The 12,810-nt window shown below is 44.6% G+C and overlaps 1 protein-coding gene across 1 annotated transcript; it reads right to left on the reverse strand.

The window, feature by feature from the left end:
• Positions 1 to 7,696: 7,696 nt before the first annotated feature.
• GL218_02417 (Cell wall integrity protein scw1) lies at positions 7,697 to 9,307 on the reverse strand (the record flags this gene model as incomplete). Its single annotated transcript, XM_033578934.1, has 1 exon — positions 7,697 to 9,307. One exon carries the CDS (start codon positions 9,305 to 9,307, stop codon positions 7,697 to 7,699), a length of 1,611 nt encoding a protein of 536 aa, XP_033438671.1.
• Between the last annotated feature and the right edge of the window lie 3,503 nt (positions 9,308 to 12,810).

The raw sequence follows: 12,810 nt of genomic DNA on the forward strand, positions 1-12,810 counted from the left end.
GATACCTTAAGTCGAGGTATATATGTATGTAGATATGTATGTAGGTAGCCGCTTAAGAAACAATCAGATAAAAAGAGCCGCGTTGGGTGAAGTCGGGGGACGGGGATGACGAAAATAAAAGCGCGGCTGGCCCCTTTCCTTGCTTGGAGCTTTGGAGCTTTGGAGCTTGGAGCGTGGAGCGACGAACCAGGGAAAGGGATCAGACGCAACGATTCTTCGGTACACCCGTGAGAGGATTGTAAAAGGAAAAAAAAAAAAAGATAAACGGGACTAAGTACAGAACAGCAGGTTATTAGGGGGCCAAAAAGAGGGGTATTATTACATGTAGGAGGTAGGTATGTACATGTAAGATGTAAGATGGACAGGTAGAGATGGACTAAAGATGGACCAAATGGTGAAAATGGATGGGAAAAATGCAACAGCATTACACTTAAGCACCTAAGCACATACCGGTACGGTTCAGTCGGTACGGGTTCAAAGTACGTACAGTGATGAAAATATGTAATGCAGCCAGCACACCCCTAGTTGAAGGAAAGAAAAAAAAAATGCAACCCCGGTCCGGCTGGGCTGGGCTGGGTACCTAGATAGGGAGTTTAGTGGAAAGATTGATAAATGGGTAAAAAGATGGATATGGAATTTTGACAAGATGCACATTAATAGGAATAATAAGAGTAATAATAGCTAACTTAAGAAGTCGAGTTTGGTCTTTGCAAGTTGCGAAAGAAAAGGTAAAAAGATTAGAAATTAGAAACTTCCAATGGTAGAAATATATGTTCGGGAAAAGAAGCCAAGCAACTATTATATCTTTTAAGTTTCCCTTCCCTTTCCTTTCGTTGTAGACATATGTAATATCATGTTTTTTAGGTTAGGTACATAACTCTTGCCGATTTCTTGTAGGAGGTAGTGAGGTAGGTTAGGTACCTGTCTAACTTCCTACGAGGTAGATTCCAAGGCTCTTAATGTGTGATGCGTAATTGCCAATGTACCTAAAATAGCGGTACAAAATAGATTTGGCACGGTCGGCCCGCAATTCTTTTTTGTGGTGGGCGCGTTTATTAACGTTGTATCGAGGTGAGCGAGGTTGTTCGGGGCGGCTTAGGCTTCCTTCTAGGCTCTCCTAGGTAAGTGGTTATGTACCAGGTATACAAGTATAGGAGGTTAGGTACATCCATGTATGTAAGTGGTAACGGCGGCAGATGTAGCTTCTATCTACATGTACATGTATCTATCATTTCTGCATGCGCAGGCCTTAGGTACATTACATAGGCGCTGGTGGCGGACCCTACCTACCTCATACATTGCAGCAATTATAGCAAGATGCATTCTATAATAGGTACCTAATGTACTATTGGTATTACATATTACATATTACAACGATTACGACTACCTAACACGCTTCTTACTTACATAGAGGTAAGTACTACCCCGTGGATGGAGTGCATGATAACTGTCGTACAATCCCCACGCCGATCCAATAGCTGACGAACATTCTTTTTAGACCTTTTTAGACTTTTTATTATTATAACTTTTTTTTTTTCGAACCTTTGAATCCTTCCGCCTCTTTTCCTCTCGAGTAACGTAAACCTTCCCTCCCTTGTATTAGTTAAACAATCGAGTCGTAATTCGAGTCCAGGTTGGTCTATTAGCAACGCCGCATCAATAATCTAATATCCCCAATATCCTTCACATCCTACCCGCGTCATACTTTAAGTTCCTCCATCCTGACGCCCCCCCTTTCATATTCTTTTTTATATTTATCTATTCTCCCATGAGCTACCTGAAACTGCCTCATACACTTTACAATTAGTTTGTAAGGTGATTTGTCAGATACTACGTTGCTCATTTTCACTATCGATCTTATGTTTGCGGTGAAGACGATCTCTATGCTAGGGATGAAGTTGTTCTATGCAGAACTCCAGCCCGAAGTTGCAAACGGATTGCCGGACAGTATTGGACAGCGCAGCAGCTAGGAGAGGAACCTAAGCGGGTCAGCCCTGCATAGACAAGCCCGTTGTTTGTGCCGGATGCTAGGTGCATCTCATGCCATTCCTACTTACCCACGGCCTAGCCGTCCGTGCTTGATGGTAGCATGGCAGCATGGCAGCATGGATTGTCCAGTTTCGAAAAATGCCCGGGTGAAGTTGGCAAATCTGGATGGTATTCCCACCAATACCGGAGCATAGTTAATTCAAATGCGGCGAAACCTTGCACAAACTTCTGGTTGGGCTGAAAGATGCAAATCGCATTTGTTAATCGATTATCAACTAGTACATGTCGGTGAAAATATTGGGCAGTTCAGCTGTCTGCCCATCCGAGCGCTTCCGATGCACCAACATTACACCAACTACTTAACCGTAGCGCTTGTATGGTCCGTCCCGCATATTCAAGAACCTAGACGAGGCTCTAAGAGGAACCCTCGGTGCTTCCTTCATCGATTACCCAAAAAAGAAATAGATGATCCCACCTCCACTCTTGCGATGCTCTTATTTCTACCTGCGTTACAAGCCGTCACCTGACAGATACCAGCTGCGCGCTTTGCATCTTATTTCTTCTACCGCCTCGATACTGTGTCGGTAAAGATACGAATACGTGTTCTCAGAAGTCAACTTGGATTCCACCGCCAGTTAAAAATCCAGCTCGAGCAAGCATATCCCAGTTGACACGAATGTCGGAAGTGGTCGACCCAGCTCCCCGGAGTTTTTAACGAGTAGTAAGTAATATACCCCCACCTTACATATAGGTTAGGTACTTTTGATCATGTTGGACTTAAACCTCGAGGCTCCCCCGGCCCATTAATGGTTTTCTTATATGAGCCGTGTCGTATTTCGCCTGGAGTTGTTTTGGTCCAGCTCATGTCGGGTTCGACTTGACCCTTGAAAGGGACCAAACGTTGTATCGAGGCGCCATTGGAGTTCGAGTTACGTCAACTTCCGATGCTCAATATCGAAGCATTGCGCAACCTTTCGTATTTGTCCAAGTATACGCAAAAATGGCCTAAGGTGAGCCAGGGTTTATCTAGCTGTGCTCTTTTTAAAACTTGCTTCCGAGCCGTCGACCGGTTGTGATTCCAATTGAATAGCACATCGGAACGACGCCCGTCATCGTCCCGTACCTGCACCGCTAGTTTCTACCATAGGATGTGACATGCAAGCCATGCTGTTAGAAGTATAGCATGGGAGCTCCGAGGCTTTTCACCTAGGAGAAATCTCGAATGGCTGTTTAAGTGGGTTTATACTACTGCTAGCTAAGGTGGGATGAGGCAAGTATTCTCTACAGCTGGAACCTACGCAGATGCGCGCTGGCTTGTACCGAGACTATCTATGGCATATTGGACTAACTTGATATAGATTGTACGGGGATTTATTTTTAAGCCGCAGATGTCTGGGAGTTGGCTATCTTTACTACCCGCCAACTTGAATACGTCCTACGTGGGGGTGAACCTGTGACGTACGAGAAGCCTCGTTCTCACCTAGATTTGTGTTGATAGGATAACTATTAAGGCCTATCATATAATAAGAATCTAACAAGTCTCTATATCACAGTATGATTGTTCTTTAATTCTGTAGGTATTAATTGAACCTATTATCTGAGTCAATCCCAATAGTATCCTAAAGCACTAAGTCTTTTACTCGCCTACTAAACCCGTCCATCCTGATCTATAGTATTATCCTAACATGTCCTATACGTGAAAAGATCTCCCTTAGCCGAGCTACGCGTATCCTAGTGAGATAATATCGGACCTTCGGACCTAGATATCGATCCAGGGATCAGTGGGATATGGCAAGACTTTGCGAGGACGTTGCTAAGGAAGCTGAACTAGGAATCGGGAGCTTTACGGACGGGTTGACTAAATAGTATGATATGCTGCGGCTTGGGGGCCGAATCTAGGACGACTACCTAGACCTCCCTCGCAAGGGCGTAGGACTCTGCGGCTCTTGTGACACGGTATTGGTCATTAGCCAAGGCTTAGTTAGTATCATTTCGGTCTTATGATCAAGAAATGCGAGATCAGAGTCCAGCCCTTGTTCTCTTATGTACATACATTCTCTCAATACATGGTTTAAAGTGTCGCGTACTAGTGTTCGCGCTTGTTGAAGATCATCACCTGGGACTGAGATCGACGGATTTACAAATGGATCTCGGTAGTTTGACCCCCCGGGTATTTCTCTCCATGTATGTACATGGACTGCGGCTTATAATTTAGATTATAGATCCTATGCTTTCTGTTAGTTCCCTTTTTTCTCGAGTAAACAAATACTTATGGATGACGTTGCCGTTGCCGTCGCCGTTGCACAGAGGGCAATCAACCATATATACCTACTGCTTGCATATTTCCCTAGTCTGAACTCTTATCTAAACCTTTACCCATGATTTAAAATCTTTGAAGATGATTAGAAAATATACGTTGGTAAAAACATTTCAACCGGGCTAGATGGAAGTAGGTAAGGTCCCTTTCCCCTATCAAAACTACCTAACATATGTACCTCCATATATGTCCACATTCTTCTATCACATTTAGCCTTCTGTAACCCTACGTGACTTAGCGCATGATTGAATCACTAGATGAGCAGCTATTTCTGACCTTCACCTTAGCTTACCAGTAGGTTAGATATTTCATTAAAAAGGTAGCATGAATAATAAGTAGGCATTTTCGCAATTCGTATCGGAGGAAAGAAGCCGAAAATATCTACAAACAACTAGATAGGGCAGATAGTTAACGGAGAGTCTTCCGGTGTTTCCTACTACTTTTACTTTTCCCCACTGATCCATCTGTGCCTTGTAGGGACCCTACACGCAGAAATACGAACAGCTTATTATGTGGACAATATACTACTAGCCCTTAGTTCCTGTTTAAGGTCGCAGTCGAATCGCTTAGCGCGTCTTCTAGGGAACCCGATGGGCTAGTTTGGATTACTAGGATAACTACGGCAATATACAACGTGGAAAGGTTGTATCTTTCAGGGGTCGCGGGATCGGGATGAGACCAACGGACGGTAAGGAATGACTTCAAAACCCATCCTCTACAACCCCAGACGAAGAAAGGGCAGGGGTGGCAGCAAGATGCGACATTGACATCGTCTCAACCTAACCTCCTCCTTTCCTTTCGACAAGGGGGGAAAACCTGATATATATCCTGCACGAGAAGGCTGTCGAGCGATGACGAAAAGGCATGTTGATGGCCTGACAGAATGGGACGACGCTCATACTTCAATGGCTTACCTATTAGGCATTTACGAGAACATTGGGTCTCAGAACTACGCTACCCAACTACTCGGTGAGATAGCAAGATAAGAAAATATCCATCCAGTCTTCAATATTACTCCAGAGCAATATATGGCTTTCCGGCAAATCTCAGGGTTCAATAGATGGCTTAGCTATAGCAAGGATCTGATAGACAGTTTCGAGAATAATATTAGACTAGGTAGTAGAAGTAAGGAAATAGAAAGTAGACCGTTTAATCTATTTGGCGTATTCGGATTTTTACTTGCTGCGACAACCGGAGCCACAACAGCATGGATAAATACGAAATTATTATCGCGAAGGTTCGGGGCCAAGAACATCGGGACTCAACAAGACGCGTTTAAATCAACTACCTTATACATAATTACCTACCTCTCCTATACCCCGGATACGTCCCATCTTCACGCGAACACGGCCCCGCGGCCGGCTATATACACGTGGCGTTCCGTCCCGTGTCATATGTGGACATTACGATTATTATAAAGAGTTCCGCGGCAATCTACTTTGATGGCACTCTAGGACTAGATTCTGTGCTTATAAAGCAACGAACACGAACTGGTAAAGATACCTACAAATAAAAGACTTCATGGACAGCAACCAAGTAGCTACCCTTTAAGCAAGCCATTAATACTCTACAAGCAACAACGCCGGGGTTAAATTACCGAATTGCCCATCCATCTATGCACACTTAACCTATCATCTATCATACGTACACGCTATTTGTTACCCAACCCCGACCCGCACTTGGACGCTCGCTCCAGACTACGGACAGATTGGTATAATACGACGGCCGACCACTCCCGTCCCGGACCCGCTACACATTAAGCCGTAGCTAAGAGAACATCTAGGTTAGGTGATTTTACACGGTTAAGAATGTGCGATATATATGACAGACGATCCAGGGATGCAAGAGGGAAAAAAGGAAAAAGCAACTAGAAGAAAATGTAAAATATAAAAGTAAATAAGATATGATAGATGCTTCCTTTCTGATATGGATGTGAATCGAGGTGACCGTCTAAAAATCGCTAGCTATATTACGACGACAGAGGAAAATAGAAGAAGAGAAGCGGCTAAAGGAAAAATATGGTTATCCGCCCCCCTAGCTTGCCCGGAAACATGATGACGCCCGACGCGGCTTGTTTGGTTCTATCGACTAGAACTCGTAAAGCGAGAGGCAAGAAAATGATGAACGACGGCAACAAAAGGTATAATGGGAAAGTCCAACAAACAACCCCCGCAAGATTAACCCAATCTTTCCATATGTCTTGCTTCATTTTGCTGGACTCGTCCCCCCCCTTTCCATGCCTTATATGCCATATACCAGGTTTCCAGATCCGTCCATGCCTATTCTGCAAAGATATAGAAACCCATGCCCCCAAGTACTCCGTCGCTTTTGCCCCCGCTCATTGCATGTACTTCCAAGAATAACCGAAGAGAACCCCTCTCTTGTAAGATGATGATGCGCCGATCGAAGGTGGGAGAACGCAGGCTATGCTAATATAAGTCAGGGAATGCTGATATTCGAGAGGTCGTTTCTTTGCCCCCCGATATCAAATATCGGCCTCTCCTCAGATGCTGGATGCTTTGTGACACCGGTTGTCTGCCGACCACGTAAACCTAATACCAGCCCGCCTGAGCTCCAAAATAATGAAGGATCCAAGTGTATATGCTCCTCGCTCCGTCTGACACCAGTCCCAACCCTTTTTTTTTGGCCCAATAATTTTGACAATGCCGCGCGTAGATGAATGGTATCGCCTTTTAAGTTTTGGTTTGGATATGGATGGGCGTGCCAGATAAATCGTCTTTTTTTCTTTTCACCATGCTTCAAATATTGAACAGAGACCGATAAATAATACAACCGATTCACCCTTCCATTCCAGATGTAATCCATCAAGGATGAGTTCGGCCAACGCGATAAACCCATAAATGAAAGCCTGGATCAAATCCATAGCTAAGATCGTCCAAGACCGTTCAAATTCGGATAGGGGGCGCGATAACGCAGAGGGGCGACCGCTATAAGTAAGAAACACAATGCTAATGACCCGCTCAACATAAATGAAACAAACACCGGAACATGCCTCCTATGACCAAGTCTTAAGTAAAACACCGATATGACTCTAAACTCCCAGGCTACCGGTAACCACGCGGTGGTTTGCCGAGGGGAATCATATTAATGAAAAAGAAAAAGAAAAAAAGTCGACGCCGACGCTTGAAACCATGCATAACCACCATCCCCATTTGCAAATGCAAATACATATGCAGCCATTAGCCAAACAACCTCTAAGGTCGAGGATCTCGAATCCACCACATATTAACCGAGCAAAATTTCGTGTAGAGTCGAAATACCGTTCACTCGGAACTTCCGTTTCGAATGCCTTCCTAAACGCCAATAGTCGATTCTCGAAACACATTAGACATGTATCCATAATAGATTCGGTGGGTAGAGGTTAATCATTTATCGCCCCATCATATAAGGTGGGAATGTCGATGGGGTTCCGTTGACCGCAGAAGAACCACCACCAGCCGACAGCGGTCCGCTATATAGTGAGCTATTCCACACATTGCCGTTTGTATTAGGGAAGGTTGCCGAAGAATACGGCGTGCTCGTGCTACTAGGGGTCGTTGATCCGCCATTGTAAGCAGTGCGGTTTAGGCCAGGAGGGGCCGCAAGACCCGGCGGAGGACCATTAGCACTGGTAAAGCCGTTTCCGGGACCCGTCATCATCCCGTTCATACCCGCTAAAGAACTAGGACTATTCTGCCCTGGGGACTGACCAGAACGTACCCCTAAGGGATTCTTGGAGAAGCTAAGACGAATCCCTCCTTTGATGCTATTATGGAGTGGTGTACCGTACAATTCGTGTAGAGCCTTGGTGGCAAACGATACATCTTCAAATTCAACAAAGCACATCGGGCCGTTCTGCTTAGTCCGGAAACAAAGACGCTTGTAGCCCCGTTGCTTAGAGAACATAGCTTTAAGTTCTTCCTCAGATGTATCAATCGGAAGATTACCAACATAGAGTGTATTGCATGGTGGGTTCTGGTCAGCAGGATTCACAGGCGGAAAGTTGCTGTGGCGCTGGTAGTGCTGATTACCCATCTGATAGTTCATTGAGTGACTCGCACTATTCATGACTGTTGGAGACATAGTATTGCCGTGCGCGGACAAAGGAGTCATGTTCGGATGACCATATTGCGATAGAGACGTCGGGCCACTTGTTGCCGTATTCAGAGATAAGTTAGCCATGCGACCAATAGGTAGTTGCGGTGCCGTAGCTCTTCGTTGCTGCGTTGCACCATTCTCAGCATAAGCAACCGGATCTTTCAGGAGCTCGCGCGTCTCGTCGTCCTCTGCAACATCGTGATTAATAAGAGTCTTGCCTGAGATGCGCGTGCGTTCTGTAAGGTGATTACCGATTGGCGACTGCGGCGAGAAGAGGCTTTGGTAATGCGCACTGGACTCAGGGTTCGGTAATTCGTTGCCCCCGTATATACCATTCATGGGTGGTGATATGTTATCCATAGACTGAAACGGACCGTTAAATCTGGATGACTGACGCGAGGCTTGGCCGGAAGATGTCGTCGAGGAGGGGGCGCTAGATGGGGCAGAGATCGCACCATCAATCGGGTATCTTCTAGATGCGGTAGGACTACCTGACACAATCTCGACAATTAAATCGACGTCGTTCGAGCTTATAGACTTGCCGTGTAGCATATCCTTAGCCTGCTGTGCTCCAGTAGGCGTCTTAAATCTCACAATCGCAGACCGAAAACCTAGATCTTCTGATTGCTCTGCGGGAAGCATTTCGATGTCAACTAACTCCTGCGAGAAGAGAAGCATCAAGCTGAGCTTTTCTTCGGTGGTACCGGCTGGCAAGCGGCGAATCAATATGGACGAGACAGGAGAGGAAGTTGCGCCGAACGGCATGCCGACGGATTTAGTAGTCGCATCGCGTTCGAAATGGTGAATAGCACCGATAGATAGCGGATATGGCGACTGAGTGGACGCGGCTGTGGATCTAAAGGATTGCGATTGCGAATGAGGGAGAAAGCCGGACGCGGCCATGACGGTCTTAGTGAGGGTAGCCGTGGTCGTAGTTGGAGGAAACGGACTCGCGCGGCTCGACGACAAAGGAGAGAAGGTGGGTTTGATAGACGTATTTGGAACTACACTTGAGGTACTTGGATCCACGTTCATGCTAAGAGATGCATGCAATTAGGCCGCCCTACGAGAGGTGCCTGGATTTCTGGGGCACTATGATAATACACGGTTGAGGATTTGGATGACGATCGCGCTGATCGTAGGACAACAGGATAAGTGTCGCGGGATCGCGGCGGCGGGCTTTTATTCCCCTTGCTTTGGCGCGATACGATGGGTTGGTGTTAGCAAGCAAATTGTGGGTGCGCCCGCAGGCTGCGGCACGCGGGATGGAAGAGGCGAAAGATTTAAGTAAGGCGTGTAATTATTAGTTGACGCGATTGAAAGGATACTGGATATTGATCTGACTGAATTGTCCAATCTCGAAGTGGCGATGACACGGCCGCGAAAAATGGAGATGAGTGACGATGTCCTGGGAAGAGGCGACGCGATAAAAGAGGCAGTACGGAGGAATGCAGGTTGTGGGTTGCAGGTCGCCACGAAGACACATGAAAATAAGATAAACTAGGAAAAAAAGGATGCGCGTCTTTTGGTTGGGTAGGTAGGGTAAGGCAAGGCAGTGTGTGAAGGTAAGCTTGGTAGATAGAGAAGTATTTGGGAATAATAATAATGAGTTTGGGGGTTTGGAGAAAGAGACGTCCGAGTGCAGGTTGTGGTGGGATGGGGGGGGCGTGGGAAAAAAAAGGACCTTTCAATCTCTTTGGCTTTGTGCTGTCGTACAGTAGTTTAGATGGCCTGTCTTTACAGGGGTGGTAGAGGGAAAAGGGAAAAAAATAAAAGAGGGTTAGAGGATTGAAAAAAGGGCTGTTCCTGATCTGGCCAGTGATGAGTGGATTGGGGTGGATGGACAAGGATAAGATGGTGTCTGGCCCTTGGAGATTTCTCGATGGGAAAGGGAAAGAAAAGGTTGACTGATCACTTTCAAGCCTGTAAGTGGTTAATCGCTCCTCCCGGCTTCTGTTTGGGAGCTACCCCTCTAGTACTTGTACTTCTCCCTCGGACCACGATACCCGTGCATATGTACTATAAGAAGAGTATCGCCGGTATCTGTACCTGAGCACTATAACTTTATAAGGCCCACTTTATTGAGCTTTCTTTAAGGGCTAGATTTTAAGGCCGCTCATTCTTGAAAACGTCAAAACAAGTAAGATAAACGGACTACCTAAGTTAGCTTAACAAATAAAGGAGAAAAGATACCTCTTATGTGGTTTTAAGGATGCGCTCTTCATCCTTCTCTAAGCTCTAAGCTCGAACCAAAATAATAGTTAATGTTAGGAAGTCACAAAAGAAGAAAAAAGCCGTTTTGGTCCTCGCACATAATTATCACTGGATCCAGGACCAGATAAACAGCAACCCAGACCCAGACCCAGACCCTCCACTCCCTCCACTATGGAACTCGGGACAAGTGCACGCTAGAGCCTACATGTAGCTGCTGGTCCCGAAGCATAGCTGCAGCGTATACGCCGATACGCCGCTAAAAGCAGCTAATTGCCGGGGGTAGACGAAATTGTGGGTGTGGCAGTGTCTTTGCAGCTCGAGAACTGCAAGTACCTAGTTCAGGCAACCAGGGGAGGGAGCAGTAGAAAAAAGATGGGATTGCGGGAAACGACCGGGGGGCTTTTAGCTTTTCTACATACCTACCTAGGTACCTAATGTACATGTAATAAATTGATGACAGGCACCATGATACCTTATATACCTAGGTACTACTACCTCTTATGTACGTACGTATTGTACTGTACCTAATTATTATAATTCCTTGTCCTTGTTTGCTCCCCACATGCTCCCATCCATTCCCATTCGCTGGGATTCAACTAAGAAACATGGGACGGGTGCGTTTTATGTGATTTAACGTTGACTAGCGCAAGATGCAATGCAAAAGGCGAGAGAGGTGTGAAGTAGTGAGGGAACCTTTCAACCATAAAGGACATAGTATGATCGAGATGTTACCGGTAAACATAAGTAGGTCTAAGGTCTAGAATATGAGGATATTGAATAGGATCTCGGCACGAATATTAGTAATCCTCAATCTTGATAAAGGACAGCCTTGGAGAGTTCGAGATAAGATCCAGTCTGGAAGTTGGAGCAAACATATATCATGTAGGCAGTCTGTCTCGAAAAGTAATGGCGCGGTCTTGGCATTTAACCCTTCTTAAAGAATCACCAGTTATATAAGCAAAATAAATAGTAATAAAATTATAATATATATCGTTTTATTTGCAAAAAGCCATTATACCTTTTTATCATTTTAGTTTTTTTATTGGGATAATAATGCGCTAAAAATATAGCTTTAAACATATATTTTTAATAACGTTTTAATATACCATATTAATATACTTATAATTCCACCATTTCTACAGCAATAAAATTATAAAAAATACCTATAATAACAATAAAAGCCAAAAAGTCAATAGGTATTTTTTTCTATTTTTTATTATCTTCTTTTATGCTTTTCTTTACATATATTATATGGTGTTGAATTTGGAGGGAAATGCCAAGACTGCGCCATTACTTTTCGAGACAGGCTGGTAGGATCATGTAGGCATCCTATTGTAATAAATTGTTATTGAAGTTGGGACATATCGGCCCGTGAGAGTTGAAGCTCGGGATATTACTAATTTATTAACACAATAATGTTAAAAGACTCGTCTAGAAATATAGAAATACCAGACGATCACGTACGACCAACATATATATATGTACTAATGGGCATATGGCTGCGTAGTAGGTAGCTTTTCATCAGGTAGTGACGTGGGATGATATGGTGGCAGAACTTCACAGGTAGGTTCAATAGTAACTATGTTACTGTAACCATCGTCGTACAACTAATAAAGAATTATGGAAAACGTGCTTGGATTATTTCAAAGCTGTATAGGCGAATGAAAGTTATTCTAGGCTGGAAATTGTCTAGACCTTTTCATTTTCAACATGTAATAAGCCTTGCTACCTTTACGACCCACACAGAAGGAACCCCCTCTTCATGGCCCTTTTCTCGTACCATGATGCGCAGGACTATCGTACCAATCAGAGCACAAGTGTGTAAAGTGACCGGTGTGATGGATCAAGACTAGGGGGGGTGATACCGAGGTCAAGATAATTTGAGACATCTAAGCTTGCTACAGTACCGAAGATTTCCTTTTCGAGGACCAAGATCTGTTAGAGCTGCTTGAAAAGATCCACGACATGGTTTTATAAATTGATGAGACTACGATTAAATCTTAAGACATACCCAAAACGTGATGGTGTAAAACTGCGGTAGTTGGTGCGGAATTTAAACATTAAGTACCTACCTACACTAGGTACCTAACTCATTGAGTATAGCCGTAAGGCTAATAATGAACTACTTAGACATTTCACTCACAATTTATCTTTTGCGACACTTTGATATATTGCGTCTTGATATAATCTAA

Source organism: Daldinia childiae (assembly GCF_008694065.1).
Source record: "Daldinia childiae strain JS-1345 chromosome Unknown Scaffold2, whole genome shotgun sequence".
Classification (NCBI taxonomy): Eukaryota; Fungi; Ascomycota; class Sordariomycetes; order Xylariales; family Hypoxylaceae; genus Daldinia; species Daldinia childiae.